The sequence below is a fragment of the Mustela nivalis genome, assembly GCF_964662115.1.
Source record: "Mustela nivalis genome assembly, chromosome: 16".
NCBI classification, from domain to species: domain Eukaryota; kingdom Metazoa; phylum Chordata; class Mammalia; order Carnivora; family Mustelidae; genus Mustela; species Mustela nivalis.
This window is the reverse complement of record NC_139035.1, coordinates 65,364,018-65,383,217: the sequence shown is the minus strand read 5'-3', so window position 1 is coordinate 65,383,217 and position 19,200 is coordinate 65,364,018. Positions and strand designations below refer to the sequence as shown.

At 45.7% G+C, this 19,200-nt stretch overlaps 2 protein-coding genes across 2 annotated transcripts in view; one reads left to right on the top strand and one right to left on the bottom strand.

The window, feature by feature from the left end:
• Positions 1-19,200, bottom strand: part of LOC309849978 (uncharacterized protein) — a gene marked incomplete at its 5' end in the record, with an annotated part of 36,336 nt that extends 17,136 nt beyond the window's left edge. Inside the window, 9 exons of the mRNA XM_082703065.1 lie at positions 758-933; positions 7,560-7,803; positions 7,916-8,138; positions 8,377-8,540; positions 8,592-8,753; positions 8,862-9,025; positions 9,813-10,033; positions 11,237-11,250; positions 18,274-19,200. Of these exons, the coding sequence (XP_082559191.1) occupies positions 758-933; positions 7,560-7,803; positions 7,916-8,138; positions 8,377-8,540; positions 8,592-8,753; positions 8,862-9,025; positions 9,813-10,033; positions 11,237-11,250; positions 18,274-19,200 (2,295 nt within the window). The remainder of the gene's footprint in view (positions 1-757; positions 934-7,559; positions 7,804-7,915; positions 8,139-8,376; positions 8,541-8,591; positions 8,754-8,861; positions 9,026-9,812; positions 10,034-11,236; positions 11,251-18,273) is intronic.
• OR6K6 (olfactory receptor family 6 subfamily K member 6) lies at positions 7,785-8,744 on the top strand (the record flags this gene model as incomplete). The annotated part of the gene is made up of 1 exon (XM_082703915.1): positions 7,785-8,744. The coding sequence occupies one exon, from the start codon at positions 7,785-7,787 to the stop codon at positions 8,742-8,744; it is 960 nt and encodes a 319-aa protein (XP_082560041.1).

Here is a 19,200-nt window from a genome sequence, read left to right as displayed (position 1 = left end):
AATCAGTGGAGATGAAAAGACTCGTAGAGCAAATTGCTCTGACAAAATGTAATAGCTATTTGTTATAGCCATCAGAAGTCCTGGGACACAAACCCACCAACCGCCTCATCCCTGAGCCATGGTCTTTCTCCCACCTCACGTATCTGCAATACCTCAATGAAGTTTCCACAGGTCTTCATTGAAAACCAACCAAAAAAGAATTGGGGTCCTGTTGCAGTCCTCCCCAATATATAACCAAAAATGCCACCCATGCTCCCACCAGAGAACAGAGCCCACCCCTCCCTCGTCCCATAGCTACCTCTTTCAGATCCTAGGGGGCCACCTCTGTTCCCCAAACATCTTCCTCTCCATTGTTCTGCCGTCCAACAAGCAGGACAGTTATAAGAGGAACCACGACGCTGGGTGTCTCAGGGATTCATCCTATGAGAGAAAGGCTTTCTTTAGGATGGTTCTCCCCAGTCCCTGGGAAAGCAACTCCATGTCCCAAAGGGTTAATTAGGGAACACTTGTTGCCATGCTTGCCTTTGCGAGGTGGCCCCACCTTCAGGAAGCCAGCTCCGTGAGGCAGGCTAGACCTCTTATGGAAAGAGACACCTGGTTTTCTCTTCTGTTCAAGGGGTGAGAAAATGGGTCCTGTATCAAGTATCCGCTGAGACAGAAGAAGGATAAGGAACAAGAGGAGCCGAGCTAACAAAATGCGATTTGAAGGCAGAAGGTTTCCTCCACTTCGCAATGTAACAGCAGTTCAGGGACATACAGCAACTCTGAGGCGCATCACTGAAGACTCTGTCAGCAGCTCCCAGCATGGCTCCACAGAACTTCTCAGAGGGGTCCAGGGGTCCCAGCCATTAGCGGTAGTGGCAGGAATGAGGGGTCCCCATCCACGATGTGTCACATGTTTTGGTGGTCCCCGTGGCGGGTTTCCCCAAAGAGCTAGAAAGGAAAGGGTTTGAGGACAGGCTTTCTTGCTCCAGAAATGGGGCACATACAATGAATGAACACATACAAGCTAGGCTTGGAGAGACCTGGGGTGCAACAAACCCCCCACGTAATGAGTGGGGGATACAATAAGGAGAATTTATTCCTGCCTCTCCCTCCCTCCCACTTACTCTTTCTTTCTTTCTTTCTTTCTTTCTTTCTTTCTTTCTTTCTTTCTTTCTTTCTTTCTTTCTCTCTCTCTCTTTCTTTCTTTGTTTCTCTCTCTCTCTTTCTCTCTTTCTCTTTCTTTTTTTTTTCTTTCTTTCTTTCCTTCTCTCCCTTTTTAAAATAAATCTTGATCCTAAAATTAACTTCCAGGTGAGCAATCACAAGATGGTTTTTATCGTTTTACAGAAGAGATACAAAACACGCAGGGAATGTTAAGTATTGAAGGGTCTGGTAGCAACGGATATAAAACGGAAACAATTTAAAAATGGATTTGGGTTAAAAACAACAACAACAAAACAAGACAAAATCCTGATAGGAAACAGAGACACATAGTGGCACAGACTCCACTGACTCAATGACTAGTTTTTAAGAAGTGGTGCTTTATTTTATTTTACTTTTAAAGATTTTATTTATTCATTTGACAGAGAGAGACAGGGAGGGAGAGAGGAAACACAAGCAGGGGGAGTGGGAGAGGGAGAAGCAGGCTTCCCGCGGAGTAGGGAGCCCCATGTGGGGCCTGATCCCAAGACCATGGGATCATGACCTGAGCTGAAGGCAGATCCTTAAGGACTGAGCACCCAAGCGCCCCTATTTTACTTTATTTTATTTTTATACAATGCAGAGTTAATTAAGCACTTGTGGCACATGCTCTTTGCAATAGAAACCACCTTATTAAGGTGTCCCCCATTAATTATAACAAAATCATTCATTCATTCACCAAATACTTGCATGTAAAAAGCTGGTATTTTAAAACAGACCCTTGAAAAGCATTTGAGAAAATGGATACATGATTAAATAAATAATTGGGTGAAAGAGTGAATTAACTAATTTTAAGAATCAAATAGTGAGCCGGTGGGCTGGTCTGCAATCTCTCTCATGCTTCCCTGCTCCACTCCAGTCTCCCTGAGAGCAGCTTCCCAGCAAGACATGTGGTTCCCCACGCTCCCTGAAGCTCTGACGTCATGGCTCCCCACGCGCCCTGAAGCTCTGACGTCATGGCTCCCCACGCGCCCTGAAGCCCTGGCCTGACGTCATCTCTGCCGGGGATGTTGCTTTTCCAGTCATCCTACGTCTCTATCCATGTTCAATTCTTCCTCTCTGCCCTCTGCTCCTTCTGCTTATAAATATGCTCGAATGTATGCACCTTAAGATAGATACTCGTCCTGTATTCACGCTGCTTTTGGGGCCACCACAATGCCTCTATTCTCCCCTGCCTTATTTTCTTTGGAGAATGGTTTACACTTCTAGGACTATTTCCGCTTGTATTTTTTTTTTTCCTTTTTTTTAACCTCTCATTGATATGGACCCATAACCCCATTGAAGAAATAAAATATGATCAAAAACTTGGACGACCACTAACTGCTGCTCCTCAGTCCAGTCCTTTCCCCCATACGGCACATCACCACTGACCTGCCCGTCCTGTTCATTACTCTGTTGAGCACGTAGGTTGGCTGCCAAGAATAGCATCGTGTCTGGTTTTGCCTATTTAACTCTATGTAAATTGAATCATAATTTAGGTATGATTGTACCACTTGCTCATTCACTCAACATATTCTTGAGAATCATTTATGTCAACGCATCTATCTACAGCTTTGAAAGAAAATCGCTTTCGTCTCGTATTAAGGTGACACAAATTAATCATTCATTAGGCACGGACATTTTGTATTATGGAGCTTTCGCATCTTCAGCTCTAGGAGAGACTGCCACATTTGCTTTTCAAGGTCTGTATCCTGTCAACAAAGCATGGTCTACTGTTGCACGTCTTTTCTAACATTATATGTGGTCACATTTGTTGCTATTTGGTTGTATGTGTAAGTAATACATTATTTCGATTTGCATCTCGCTGATAATCAGGGAGGCTGGGTGCACAAGTGTGTTTGGTGCATATATTATGTGTATGTGTGTACGGATTTTTTTCACCTGATTTTTAAAATCATTTTCTTTTTAATTTGCAGGAGCTCTTTATATATTCTGAGTAATCTTTGTTTTCAGTTATATAATTTATAAATACAGACTCCTCGTGTGTGGTTTGTCTTTTTACTTTCCTGATCGTACCATTTGATAAATGGAAATACTAATATACCCGAATGCAATGGTCTTTCTTTTATTGTTTAAGATTTCTTACCTATTTGAAGTGATTAAAAAATACCCTCTAAAATTTTATTTTAAAGTGTTAGAATTTTAAGAATAAAATTTTGGGAAAAAATAGGGGGAGCCTGGCTGACTCGGTTGGTAGAGCATGGCACTCTTGGTCTCAGGCTGTGAGTTTGAGCCCCATCCTGGGTGTAGAGATAACTTAAAAATAAAATCTTTTAAAAAATGAAGTATTGAAGTTGACTTTCACGCTATCTGTGGAATTGTGGGAATGTAATGAGGTCAGGACAAATTTTATTTTATGTTTCTAATATGCTTAAATAGAGGTTCTGGGACCATCAGAAAGGGACAATCAGCCCTTTCTCCACAGACCCAATGTGCCCGCTCTGCCCATCGTCCCCCCATGCTCTGCTGTTCCAGTGGAGCTGTCGTCAAAGCTCCACACTGGGCCTGTCTGCTTCGTGACTTCCGTTAGCTTGTTCCACTGCTCTGTCATTACCTCTGATGGACAGTAGGACAAGACTTACCATTTTACTCTGCTCTTTAAAAATATGTCTTGTCCCTCACCTTGACACATTCCACTCCCCAAAAGGAATTTTGATAGAACTTGCATTGAAGTAATAGATTTGTGTAGATTTGGCATCTTTCTGTAACTGAAACATTCTATTCATAGGACACCATATCAGCCCATTCACTGAGGTGTTGGATGTCTCCCAACCAGTACTGCATTTATGTGTCAGCGTCCTTTATAGTGGCTTGTTTTGCTGACATTCAAAATGACTTACTATCATCATCATCATCATCATCGTTTTTAGAGCAGCAGAAGGAATGGAAGGCAAGTGGAAGTTGAGTGGACGGTTGAGAACAAGGCAGTGCTCCCCGAATGTTCCTTCCTGAGTGTTTCCGGAGCCACGTGGTCCCGACGGGTCTGTTCTGACACCCATGGCTTCCCCGCCCCAGGGCCCACCTCTATGCTCCCTGTGACAACCAAGGTTATTTGGGCCACAGGGAGGCCTTTGGGACTTGACCCTGGGGACTATTTAATCACTATGTGACACTTTTCCCTTAATTTATCCCTCAGAGAGGAGAGTGCAATTCACGCCTTTCCTTGAGATCCTGCATCACCCAAGAGAAAGTCCCAGGAAAGGACTTTCCCACTCAAGAAATTCCCCAAAGAGCCTTCTAAGATATCAATATCCTTGTCGGCAAACTGGCAGAGGGGCCGGTTCCCGCAGAGACTCGGAGGAATGTCGCCGTGGTCTCAGGCAAGGTCAGTATGAAAGCCTGTTGAGAGGAAGTCCTCCTACGGCACACCGATCTCTCCTCCTGCTTCTGCTGCCCTCCACTTTCCTTGCATCCTTAACTCCTCCAGACCCAGTCCTCGTCTTCTGGGTAAAAGTTCCTCAATGCATGGGCTAACACTTCATAATTTTAGAACTTGATTACATGACTGAAAAACTTAAGAATAATGAGACGTGAACTCTAGAAGAGCCATTAGAAGAAACATAGTGCAGATAACTGGTGAAGGTCTTCCCAACACTAAAATTTTGTTGAAGCCCAAAGAGTTAAGAATTCCTGGGGAGTCACAGAGAAATTTACTGCTTCCCTTCCCCAGGAGTAAAAAATATATATATATTTTTAAAGATCTTATTTATTTATTTGAGAGAGAGACAGCTAAATAGAGAGCACAAGCAGGGGAAGTGGGAGAAGGAGAAGCAGGCTTCCCACTGAGCAGGAAGCCCAACGCGGGGCTCAATCCCCGGACCCTGGCATCACGACCTGATCGAAGACAGATGCTTAATAACTGAGCCCCCAGGCATTCCAGAGTAAAATCTATTTCGAGTCTCTTTTTACTTTACTACACAACGAATATTTGTAGGGTGAGCTCTTTGGGCACAGCTAATTATCTGTCATTCAAGGAATCTTAAAAGTGTCCTTTACATGTTTCAGGGGCAAGAATGTTTTATCCACCTTCACGTAGCCCTGGAACCTAGAGCAGTGACCGGCACAGGGAGAGAGCCCATCCATCAGTGCGTGCGCGTGAACTGAACAAAGATGTGCCCTGAGCCTGGCTCAGTCCTCCCAGGGAGAAGGGCCTCGCCACGGGCAACAAAGTAGATGCTCTGTTGCCTTTTATGTGCTGAACGTGCTTGCCTTGTCTTACCACCCATAGCCTCCTGCTTTGTCCAGCCACGCCCTCCATAAGGACCGCTCCCCACGATCATTCTCTGTGCTTCAGGAGGAGAAAGGACGGGGACGTGGCTTCTTTGGCAGCGGAGCACTCCCGTCTCTCTCCTGTCCCCGCGCAGGCTCTGCCCTTCTGCCCGGCACTGACGCTTCCTCCTCCCCAAAGCCTTCCCGCAGGATGAAGGCGTAAGGCAAGAGGCATTTATTTTATAGGGATTCATTTTCCTAATCTGCAGTGCATTTATTTTAGCCTGCTTGGGACCTGAAAAAAACAAACCAAACAGAAAATACCTCCGCTCTGATTTCACACTCAGGACAGACTGAGGATAAAGTGGTGCTCGGAGTAGGAAGCAGACAGGATGATTGGTGACTCCTGACCTAAACATCCCACCGTGATACAAAACACAATGGTGGAACTTAAATAAACAAAATAATAATAATAATAATAGTGGAATTTTAAAGCCTATAGACCAGGCTTCCAGTTTTGTTTTACACCCCCAGAAATGTGGATTTGAGCTAGCTATTTCTCCCCTCTGGTTCTCAATTTTTCCACTTATAAAATAGTAATAATCTCCCTGTCACAGGTAGACATAATTGAGATGAAATACGTAAAGTCTGGTGGCATGACCGTCACCAGGCAACTCTTCACTAAGACTATTTATTCTTTGTGATTCCTCCGTGGAGCTTTCTGTCCACCTGCGGAGGTGGACACCACTGATATACAAATACTTAGAGTGTAGGAAACACGTGTTCCATGGCATGAAAGCGGAGAATCCCCAGCGCGCAGGCGGGTCGGAGGAGAGAGGGCTGACGTCCAGCCGTGCAGATCACTGAGGGTTGCAGGATGAAGGGAGGGTCTGCTGCACACTGGCAACCAGGATTCTGAGAGGAAGACAGCAAGAAAACGAAAGAAAGGAAGGACATAAGCAAAAATAGAAGCACAGGAAATTCATCCAATGTGGCTGAGCTGATGAGTATGTAGAACAATATTCGTCTCTAAAATTTGATGGGAACCAGATCAGAGAAGATAATGAGTTTTGGGCTAAGATCCATGGTGCTTATCTTGGAGTCATTTTGAAAAGAACAGGGACATGAAAAGCCATACTTAGGCACATTCATCTGCAGAATGGCTTGTTGGAGGTAAGGACGCTGCAGTGTAAAAGATGCTAAAATAGTCCAGGTAGGGGGTAATGCACATCACTGTCAGGAACTTTAATTGGCCTCGCAAAAAGTCTGTCTAGTCGCCTACCCGCTACCAAGTAGGTGTGGGTCTGATTTCTGTTGCAGCTGGATTTTGTGACAATTCCTTCCCTGGACAGCCATAGTGAGGTGAGGAGGGATTTTTTTATTTGACGGCTCTTAGATGCAGCCTAGGAGAGGTGGGATGTGCAAAGTGCCGTGATGCGCTTGTCCAACCTTCAGTGACCCGGAGGGACAAGGTGGTTGTCGAGAGACTCCTGGGCTGAGCGACTGTCAGCGTCAACCACTGAGAGAGAAGGGGAAGAAGGGAAGGAGTGTGAGGGGTTATTTTCTGACGTCTGGGCACTTAGCACCTGAGGAGAAACAGGGTCTCCATGAAACGAACAGAAACAAGGCAGCGATGAAGACGGCCATCCAGCCAGCCCCAGATTAGGGATCAGGGCCAGAAAGGATGGGGGAGCCACGTGAGCAACCAGTGAGCCTCGGGCTCCTGACCGCACCTCTGTTTGTTTGTTTTTTTTGTTTTGTTTTGTTTTTTGCTTTCTGGTTTTTTTTTAATCACTCTCTGAAGAACAGGAGTGAAAAACAGAAAGAGAGGTACACATTTGGGGGGCGCCTGGGTGGCTCAGTGGGTTCAGCGTCTGCCTTCGGCTCAGGTCATGATCTCAGGGTGCTGAGATGGAGCCCCACATCAGGGTCCTTGCTCAGTGGGGAGCCTGCTTCCCCCTCTCTCTCTGCTCTGCTCCTGCTTGTGCTCTCTTGCACACATGCTCGCTCTCTCTCTCTCGCATAAGTAAAAAAAATCTTTAAAAACGGGGGAGGGGAGTACACATTTTAAAGCTAAACACAGAGGGCAGAGGGTGAGAGGAAGAACCAAGAACTTAAAGAAGTGACTGAGCCTCCAGAAAATATTTCCAGTGAATTAATCTCACTGTCACTTTGTGTTTCCTTGGCATCGGTCGGAGATGCATTAAGGGGTCCAAGAGCAAACATTGCAGGTGTTTCTGGGGTGGAGATACGGCTTCGAGATGTTCCTAACTGGCCTGTCTGGGGTCCCAGAGTCAGCTTAAGGAACTGATCGCAGGAAGGAGTGCAGTGGCCCTCCGTGGGGGGTCCGCACTCCCACTGCAGGAGTTTCTCTTCTTTCTCCCTCGCAGATGACACGGCTGGTGACCGCTGAGAATCAGACGACGGTGACCGAGTTCCTTTTCTCTGTATTCCCACCTCTGCATGAAGGCGGCCTCTTGTTCTTCATTCCCCTGCTTCTCGTCTACGCATTCATCATAACCGGGAACCTGATGATAATCATCGCCGTGCACCTGGACGCGACCCTGCACACGCCCATGTACTTCTTCATCAGCGTCCTGTCTTTCCTGGAGATCTGGTACACCACGACCACCATCCCCAAGATGCTCTCCAGCCTCGTCAGTGAGCAGAAGACCATCTCTCTGGCGGGCTGTCTCCTGCAGATGTACTTCTTCCACTCACTGGGCATCACGGAGGGCTGCGTCCTGACCGCAATGGCCATCGACAGGTACGTCGCTATCTGCAGCCCTCTCCGTTACCCGACCATCATGACCCCCAAGCTTTGCGTCCAGTTAACCGCCGGGTCCTGCCTCTGTGGCTTCCTCCTCGTGCTCCCCGAGATCGCGTGGATCGCCACCCTGCCTTTCTGTGGCTCCAACCAGATCCAGCAGATCTTCTGTGACTTTGCCCCTGTGCTGAGCTTGGCCTGCACAGACACGTCACGGGTGGTCATTGTGGACGCCATCCATGCGGTGGAGATCCTGGCCTCCTTCCTGGCCATCGCTCTGTCCTACGTGCGGATCATCGTGGTGATTCTGGGGATGCCCTCGGCCGAGGGCCGCCACAAGGCCTTCTCCACCTGTGCCGCCCACCTGGCTGTGTTTCTGCTGTTTTTTGGCAGCGTGTCTGTCATGTACCTACGATTCTCAGCCTCCTACTCCGTGTTCTGGGACACGGCGATTGCGGCCACCTTTGTTATCCTCGCTCCCTTCCTCAACCCCATCATCTACAGCCTGAGAAACAAGGACATGCAAGACGCTATCGGCAGGCTGCTCGGCCGCGGGAGGAGGGCCGGCGGGGTCCCGAGGTAGATCCGGAGGCTGGACTCAGAGAAACGTCCCCAAGCTCAGCATTTCATGTCTTGACCTGTTTCATGAGTGCGGTCTATTTCTGTCGTAGGAAGAGAGTACTTCTGGCCCTATTATTACACACAAGAACAGAAACTGCCGTGTCCAGGTCATGGGAGGCAAGGCCCTGGCCCGTTTGTGTTGATGCCCCGCTGTGTTTGTGTCGCCAAAGCAGCACGCACGGACCCCGCTGCCGCGCGGCACAGCTTCCTCTGCGCCGCCCAGCTGGGCCCCTGCCCTGTCCTCTGCAGCCCCACATGCCACACGCAGGTGAGGCCAGACAGCAGGACGGAAGGGACATGAAAAACATTGTAGCTCTGACAATTGCTACTGTCACGTTGCCCGCAGTCCTCTCTCCCTTCCTGAATCCCCCTGCTGCTCATCACCCTGCCTAAATAAAAATTTTCCTGGCACTAAGGAGAAACTAGGTCCATCTTTAGCTTATTTAACCCATAAACTCACGTCAGCCTCTGTGCCCTGACGCACACCAGGCCTGATAGCATTTGAAGCCCGGTAGAGTGACATACAAATGAGGAGTGGAAACTTGAGCAATCTGCCGTCTGAAATATCCTCACTTGGATGAGTCCTTTTTAAATTTAAAATATCCTAAAGTGATTAGGTCAGAAATCACCATCATTGACACGTTAGAACTGACGCCCAGAGAAGTTTACTGACGTCCCTGAGGTCACACAGGAGCTTAGCGACACAGCCGCTCCCCACCTCAGGGCTCTATTTCACCCTCTGTCCCCAGTAAATACATACTTTTGTTCGATGTATTTGGCGCCTGGGTCGCTCGGTCAGTTAGGCGTCCAACTCTTGTTTTTCCTCAGCTCGTGATCTCAGGGTCCCCGGATCGAGCCCCCCGTCAGGCTCTGTGCTCAGGGAGTCTGCTTGGGATTCTTCCCCTCTGCCCTCCCCCAAACTCATGCGCTCTCTCTTTCTCTCTCAAATAAATAAATAAGTCATTTTAAAAAAAGAAAAAACAAATGAAATTATACCAACATTTTCCCCCCAAAGTTTCATGAAACCCACCAGTCTCCGATGAGCTGTAGGAGTCATTGTCTCCGTCCTCCACGAGCTTCCGGCCCTCACGGGGGGTCTGTGGCGTCCCAGAAACACTCTCGTTCACACCAGAGTTTATACCTTGCTTTGCCACTACGTTGTGCTGTTTCTGTAGCTGTAAAACCTTCGGCTGAGTCAGATCAGCAACTTCCCCAAACCAACTGGTCACTCGAACGTAAGGGTTAGAAAACCTGAAAGGGAAGCCGAGACATGAACCTGCCCTTCTGGAAAGCTGACCGAACCTTCCGAGGACGGCTCAGCATGGAGAGCAGCTGCACTAGACGGTCGCTAAGATCATCGCCAGCCCTGGGGCCCTTTGATATTTATAAGGGTTGACATTTTTTAAGAACATCTGAGCTTGGGGCGAGTACCTTACCTGTCCTGTCTCATTTATACTCACAGCACTTCTGCGGAAGCAATATTAGCCCCAACTGTTCCAAATGAGAAATGCAAAGCACAGAATTTCAATAACTGGTCCCAAGGCACGGGGTTCATGATTAGGAATCCAGGGCAGAAACACAATCCCGTCTGCTCCCAGAGCTGGGACCTGGTCACCGAGACCTGTGCCCGCTGCGTGCAGCTGTCATCCTAAGACCAGTCGTGAAACCCAGGAGAAGCTCCAGAGGAAACGCGGTCATCACTAACTATTCCACAGGAAGTGCTGAAAGGGTTTGTTCCTCCAGATTTCAAGATTGAGTCATGAAAAAATGTTTAAGTAGCAATTCTATGTCAGGTCCTGTGTGAGGGGCCAAGGATTCACTCAGCGACCGTCACACCGGTGGTGTGGCCTTTGGGGACCTGGGAGTCTAGCGAGTCCTGAGCGGCTCTTAGTAAGAATGTCACTGTCTGTTGAATTTTGCTGGTTTTCTCGGCACAAAATGCAACGGTCCGTGTGCACTCATTGTCGGCAGCCGTTACGTGACTTTTTTTCCTCTGAATCTTCCCGGATGCGCTATTTGTGTGACACACCTCTTAGAATGCACACCTTCTTGTGCATTTTCGCTCAACTCTGCACACTGATTCCTTTCATGAGGACATCCTAACCTTGAGGACTAAAGCTCGCGGTGGTTATTTTTACCCCTGCTGTCCCTACTTCCCAACATTACTTCGAATTACTTGAAGCTTCAAGAAAGACTCCTCACACCGATGTCACTCCCACTGGTGTCAGGACCAGCCCGGGCCCTTGTTTGGACGTGACCTGATCCTGTCTTTCTGCTTCTCTCTGGTTTCCTGCTTGCCGCCCCCCCTTCCCCACCTCCTCTGGGAGTAAGGGCACACACACAGCAGCAGAAGGTTCCGTCATCCTTAACACCACAGCCTTCGGCACAGGGCTCTGTCGACGGGCTGCCCACCCGCCGAGCTTTGTTCTTGACGTGGGGACCAACTAGTCTTACGGGTGGGCGGATGCCTGTAAGAACAGAGGCAACAGAGAGAAGGGCCTTGGTGACAGTGACAGGCCGTTCCTGGATCTGCCCAAGGGAGCAGAGGGAGAAGCAGCACAGGAGGGAGAATCTGTCGTCTGTGTGTGCCTAAAGTATTTTTAAAATTTAATTATTATTTAATGCTTTTGTTACTTTTATTATTGTTCTGAGCTGAAAATTACTTCCTCGTGTGGTACAACTGCAGGGGACACCACTCAGTGTTTCTGCTTTTGGGATCCCAGGAGCAGATGCTGAATCCCCTAGGTTTCACAGGGCCCAAAATGGTCACTGTTGTATGATTTTTGGCACAAAACGGAAGAGCGCCTTGCATGTGTAGGTAACAGTCAGTCCTGTTTGATGCAGGTGTTTCCCCGTGTTGGACATGTACTATCTTTCATAAGTCAGAGTTTTTTTGATTTTGGAAGTGAGAAAGGATCGGACTTCAAACTAAATCCCTTAGCAAAAGAGTGGGATATTCGTAGAGCGTGCGATGAAACACTGCTGCCCTGAGACTGGATAGGAGAGTCTCACCCCCTCCAACACGAGCTGAAACCCCAGGGAACAAAGCACCAAGCCTGCTTCAGGCACGTGGGCTGCCCACGCAGACCCCTGGTCTGGGTCAGTTTAACAGTCGATATCCCTCAGCGGCAGGCGTACTTTTTCTATGAAAAAAACAAAGTTGTAGTCGTTGTTTTGCTGCACTGGGTCTCCTTCCGTGTGTCTTACATCTTTGGACTAAGCAACCCCCATGTTTGGCAAAGTATAATAATCATGAAGATAACAGTGATTTTGATGCATTTTTCTCCTTTAAAAAATCTCTTTCCAACCCATCCTCTTCATCCACCCAAAATCATTATGTTCAGAGAAAGTAGTCACTAAAACATCTGTATTTCTTTTTTTAAAATATCTTATTTATTTACTTGACAGACTGAGATCACAAGTAGGCAGAGAGGCAGGCAGAGAGAGAGGAGGAAGCAGGTTCCCCGCTGAGCAGAGAGCCCGATGCGGGGCTCGATCGCAGGAGCCTGAGACCATGACCTGAGCCGAAGGCAGAGGCTTAACCCACTAACCCCCCAGGTGCCCCTCAGATATCCATATTTCAAAATAGAATTTCTTTACAAGTCATGGCAACTCTATAGATGCTCCATACGTGTGTGTGTATTTCCTCTGAATGTTTGATACGTGGGACCCATTTATTTATATATACACATACACATAGAATTTTAGAATTTTATAACTATATATATAACTTGTATATTATATTTGTGTATAGAACTTATATGTTACATATAACTAAAGCTTAATTATATAGCTTTAGTTTAATTTTTCCATCTCCTTACTTATTATTTCCTGGTATAATTATTTTCACTTCTTTCAGAGAGATGTCAAAAAGCTTTAGTTCCCTCCCATATTTTTATCATTTTTTTATATGCTTCGAAGCTGTGGTGTTAGATGTAACCCAGATAACAATGTTATGTTTGGGGTGGAATTTTCCTTATCGTATCCTAAGAGTTCCTCTCGATATCGCTGCTGATATGTCTTTGTCATAAATTCTATTTTGCTATTAATATTGCTGCACCAAACATATTCTCTATCTTTCCTTCCACACTTTGTCTCTGTTTGTACATTTAGATCGATTCTCTTATAAGCGGCAAACAGCTGGATTAAAAAGATCTAGTATGATAAGCTTTCTATTATAGTAGGTGAGCTTAACCATTTACATGTTTTATGGTCTAAATAGGTTTGGAACTGTTTCTACCAAAATATGTGTTTCCTCTTTTCTTTATTCATCTCTCTCAGAATGTTTGTTTCCTTTCTTTTTCTAGTTGAAATGATAGAATTTCTTATATTTTTCACTATAAACTTTTTTCTCTGCTACTTTGAAGATGCAGATAACCGTTCTCCTTTTAATGATTATCCTTTTTCCTTATTTATTTATTTTAAAGATAGATGTAAATATTATTTTAGAAAGAGAAAGAGAGGGGCGCCTGGGTGGCTCAGTGGGTTAAAGCCTCTGCCTTCGGCTCAGGTCATGATCCCAGGGTCCTGGGATCGAGCCCCACATTGGTCTCTCTGCTCCGCGGGGAGCCTGCATCCTCCTCTCTCTCACTCTCTGCCTGCCTCTCTGCCTGCTTGTGATCTCTGTCTGTCAAATAAATAAATAAAATCTTTAAAAAAAAAAAAAAAGAAAGAAAGAGAAAGAGAACCTGCAAGTGGGGAGAGGGACGGAGAGAGAGGGAGAGAACCTCAAGCAGACGTCACGTGGAGCATAGAACCTACCATGGGACTCAGCCCCACGACCCTGGTCATGACCAGAGCCTAAAAATCAAGAATCAGACGCTTAATGGGCTGAGCCCCTCGGCGCCTTTTTTTTTTTTTAAGGTTTTATTATGCAATATTTGCAAATATTCATGAAACTATAGAATATATTAAGCCCATAGATCTCAACTAATAATATATAATATTCTGTCATTTTTACCTCATCCCTTTTTTAAAAACATATTTTTTAAAGATTTTATTTATTGATTTGATGCAGAGACCGAGTGAGAGCGTGCAGCCAGGAGAGCGGCAGGCAGAGGGAGAGGGACAAGCAGGCTCCCTGCTGAGCTGGGAGTCTGACATGGGGGTCCATCCAAGGACCCTGGGATTGTGACCTGGACCAAAGACAGACACTTAACCAACTGAGCCACCCAGGTACCCCCAAAATATCTTAAAATAAATCCCAAAGATGTTGACATTTCCTCCTAAACACATTTTCTTCACTAACCACAATACACTGTCACATTCTAAAGATTCAATAATTTCTCCACAGCGCATGAAACTTGGTCCGTGACCGAGTGCCTCCATCCACCCCATAATCCATGTCCTTTCACATTTGGTTTATTTGGATCAAGATGCATGTGACTTTGGTTGTTGTGTCTTCTAAGTCTTTTTAAATTTAAAATAGCACTTACTCACCCTCCACCCCTCACCCCTTCCCTTCGTGTCTCTCTCTTTCCTGTCTCCCTAAATCCAAAAATCATGTCTCAAGGCATCTGCCCTGTGGAGACATCCAGAACAAAGTCCAGTCAACAAGCCAGTGGACAGCGTGGCCATGTCCCCATGAGCCTGTGTTTGTGCCCCTGTTAACCCCTGACTTCCCACCAGACTCCAACCAGGGCACTGCAGTCATTTTAAAGCAAATATTTATCAAGTTAGCCAAACTTCAACCCTACTTTTTAAAACAGCTTTATTGAGAAGCACTTTATAAGCCATACAGTTCACCTATTTAAAGTATGCAATAGAATGGCTTTTAATATATTAACAGATGCCTGCAACCACCCCCACAGTCAACTTCAGAACTTTTTTTTTTTTTTTTAAAGATTTTATTTATTTATTTGACAGAGAGAGATCACAAGTAGGCAGAGAGGCAGTCAGAGAGAGGAGGAAGCAGGCTCCCTGCTGAACAGAGAGCCCGATGCGGGACTCGATCCCAGGACCCTGAGATCATGACCTGAGCCGAAGGCAGCGGCTTAACCCACTGAGCACCCCAGGCGCCCAACTTCAGAACTTTTTAAACACTCAAAAAGAAACTCTGTATCTTTTTTTTTTTTTAGGTTAGAGCATTCTTTTTAGATTTTATTTAAATTCAAATTGGTTAACATATAGTGCATTATGATTTTAATGCACTATATGTTAATCAGGGATAGAATTCACTAATTCATCAGAAACACTGTATCCTTTGGCTATCCCCACTCCCAACCCAGGTGCGCCCCCGACACACTTCCTCCACTAATCCAGTTTTTGTTGTATAAATCTTTCTATTCCAGATATTGTGTATGAATGACATCATAGGGTACGTGGCTTTTTTTGTGTCTGCCTTCTTTTGTGCAGAACAATACTTGCAAGGTTCATTCGTGCTGTGGTAGGTATGAAGACCCCATTGCTCGCTCTGCATGAATATACTCGAGTGTTTGGATAGGTACGCGTTTAGTTCATTTGGTTTTCCATCAGTGGACCTTTGGATGTTCTCTATGTTTTAGCTACGATGAATAACGCTGCCATCAATATTCACGTACAAGTATTTGTATGGATATATACTTTCATTTCTCTTGGATATACACGTAGGAGTACAATTGCCAGGTCACGTGAGAACTCTACTTTTAATCTTTTGAGGAAATGCCAGGCTGTCTTCCAAAGTGGCTGTGTTGTTTTGCATTAAACATAGGGTCCTGATGATGAACATTTTTTCATGTATCTGATAGCCATTTGTATGTCTACATTATAGAAGTGTCTGTTCATATGTTCTGCCCATTTTTTTTATATGATTGTCTGTTTTGTGTGTGTTGAGTTTGAGGAGTTCTTTATAGATCCTGGATATCAACCTTTTGTCTGTACTGTCATTTACAAATACCTTCTCCCATTCCGTGGGTTGCCTTTTTGTTTTGTTGACTGCTTCCTTTGCTGTGCAGAAGCTTTTGATCTTGATGAAGTCCTAAAAGTTCATCTTTGCTTTTGTTTCCTTTGCCTTTGGAGACATATCTTGAAAGAAGCTGCTGTAGCTGATATCGAAGAGGTTACTGCCTATGTTCTCCTCTAGGATTCTGATGTGTGCAAAAACAATGAATACTGTTACACTGAAAAGAAAAAAAATAAAACAAAAACAAACAAACAAAAAAACATAGGTTCCTGGTTCCCTGCCACCACCACCACTGGCATATGTGAGTATTGGGCCCGGTGATGCTAGCCATCCCATGACATGTGAAGTACAGACTCACCATGGGCTTGATTTGCATTTCTCAACAACTAATGATGCTGACCATCTCTACATGTGCTTATTGGCCACTTGCATATCTTCTTTGAATAAGTGTCTGCTCATATCCTTTGTTCATTTTTCGATTGTGTTATATGCTTTTTTATTATTGAGCTGTAAGAGTGCTTAATATATGATAGCTGTAAGTCCCTTACTATATACAGGGTTAGCAAATAATCTGTCTTATTCTGTGAGTTGTCCTCTGCAAGTGTTCAGATTCCAGTGCCCTGGCTGCCATGGTCTGCTTGTTTCCAGACCCATAACCTAGCTATCCATCTTTTTTCTCCTTTTTCCTGTGCTTTCCTGGCCCTTTTAAAGATAAGAGGGCCCCAGCTGGGAGGCTAAAGCTTTTGTTTTCTTAATCAGAGTCCCTGGCTGACTTGTTCTGTAGTGTTGACAAGTTGTTCCACCTCCCTGGGTTTAAATCTCCAATTTTATGAAATAGATACAATCATTGCTTTCATAAAATAGCTGATTCTGATGTATCCTTTCATTTTTCAGCTTCAATGTAACTTCCTCCAGAAGAGAGAGGTGTGTGTGTGTGTGTTTTATAACTAGTTACCACAATTTTTATTAACTTGTTGTAACTAAGTATAAATTAATTACAATGTTAATATCTGTATTCTCAATTCTTCCCAACCAGCTTAAGGCCAGGAACTGGACAGAGTTTCTTGTGTTCATCCTTTTATGTGGGCCTTAATATGGCACCAGACACAGTTAGAGCTGAATAAACGTGTGCTCACTGGACTGGATGGGGGGGTGGATGGGTGTTTTTAGGGGGATTGCAATATAAACACTTGAGGATTTCCATAGAAAATTCTATAAAATTGCAGTTTTCTTACAGCCAGTGTATGCATAATAAACCCTAATGCCAGCTAATAATGAAATCACCACATTTCTCATATGTAAACTATAGGATTATTTTTCACATATTTTCGTATGTTTAAGGAAATAATTAGCTTGAAACAGAATAAAGAAGTAGTCCGATGTAAAGAGTAATCTTCTCCTGGCTTGACTCCTGCAATCTCACTGGGAATGGATGTCAAGGCCACCAAGACGGACATGCACAACTGGCCAGAACCCTAGGGCCACCAGCTGGCTCAGCTCTCGCACACGCCCTCTGGCTCCTTTACCCCTTTCCTCTAGGGAACAATCTCTGGGAATTTTTTTTTTGCTTTTTTTTTTGCATAATTACATTTTCCTGGATGTTGTTCTAAGGCTCAGTGTAATGATGAGAGGTTTGGGGCAGAATAAAATCTATATCTATGTCTATAGCTATATCTACATCTAGATATAGAAATATAATTTTTTGCTATCAGTTACATGCCAGACACTCTAAGCTAATTCTTTTTTAAAAATTATTTTATTTATTTATTTATTTGACAGACAGAGATCACAAGTAGGCAGAGAGGCAGGCAGAGAGAGAGGAGGAAGCAGGCTCCCCACTGAGCAGAGAGCCCGATGTGGGGCTCAATCTCAAGTCCCTGGGATCATGACCTGAGCCAAAGGCAGAGGCTTAACCCACTGAGCCACCCAGGTGCCCTGACCTTAATACTAATTCTTAAAACAACCTTCAAGAAAATATTTTATACAGATGGTGAAATTAAGAGTGAGATTTTGAGTTACTTTCTAAAGACTATCTAATCAATAAGTAACTGAATGGACTAGGATCTAAACCCAGATGTATGTTGTTAGAATGCTTTCCTCTACGATGCTGGTGTTTTCCATTTGAATACATAAACAATCAGTATACATGAAATACCATTTAAGGGTAAGTGATACAAGGAAAACCAGTTGTTTTTGTTCTAAAATTTATTTCACAAATATGATTGTTTAGAATATGACTAAATGCATGTATATTAAATATACAACAAATTTACTCCGTGTGTGTGTGTGTGAGAGAGAGAGAGTGTGTGTGTGTGCATTCATAGTAGTTAAGGCGCAGAGCTGACGAAATCCCGTATGTGCCGTACAAACATCAGAGATTTGAATATCGCCGCGCTGTACCGTCTTCCTGCCTGGCCGCTGGCTGCGTGTGGCTCCAGCAGACAGAATGTTTGTCTTGGCACTGGGAACCAGACCGTCCTCGTCCCAGCTCTCCGTCCTGTGCAGAAAAGCTCTCAAGGCTCAGCTTCTCATTGGTGGTGACTGAAGACCCCCAGCATCACCGTATGTCGGCCTCCCACACGGCCTGCTCCGCCCACCTTCATCCCAGTACCCCTGACCTCGCTAACTGCCTCCTGACGGCCTCCTTGATATCCTTGTTGCGGAAGCTGTAGATGAAGGGGTTGAGGAAAGGTGTGAGCACCGAGTAGACCACCGCCAGGGCACGGTCGTAGTCCAGGGAGTAGCTCTTCTTCAGCCGCACGTACATGAAGAGGATGCTGCCGTAGAAGATGAGGACCACGGTCAGGTGGGAGGCGCAGGTGGAGAAGGCCTTCCTCTTGCCCGCAGCTGAAGGGATGCTGAGCACCGTGTGGATGATCTGGACGTAGGAGCTGAGGATCAGCAGGAAGGTGGCCAGGATCTTGCAGGAGTTGATAACGAAGTCCACGAGGACGTTGATGGAAGTGTCCGTACAAGCCAAGCTCAGCACGGGAGGGAAGTCGCAAAAGATGTGCTGAATGCGATTGGGGCCACAGAAAGGGAGACGGGACACTAAGGAAATTTCAACCACCGGCCCAGCCAGGCCTCCCAACCAACAGCCAACAGCAATCTTGGCACAGAGTTCTGGGGTCATGAGGGTGGGATAGTGGAGGGGCCGGCAGATGGCTAAGTACCTGTCATAAGCCATAGCTGTGAGGAGGTAGCACTCAGCAGCCCCAAGAGAGTGAAAGAAATAGATTTGCAGGAGGCATCCGGAGAAAGAAATGGTCTTTTCCACGCTGAGCAGGTTCGACAGCATCTTGGGGATGGTGGCCGCGGTGTAGCCGAGCTCCAGCAGGGAGAGAGCGCTGAGAAAGTGGTACATGGGTGTGTGGAGACGGGAGTCTAGGCACACCACCAGGAATATCAGCAGGTTGCCCAGGACGGTGGTGAGGTAGATTAGAAGCAACAAGACAAAGAGGTACGCCTGGACCCCCTGAAGATGGGGAAATCCCAGGATGATGAACTCTGTCACCTGGCTCCAGTTGCCGGGGTCCAT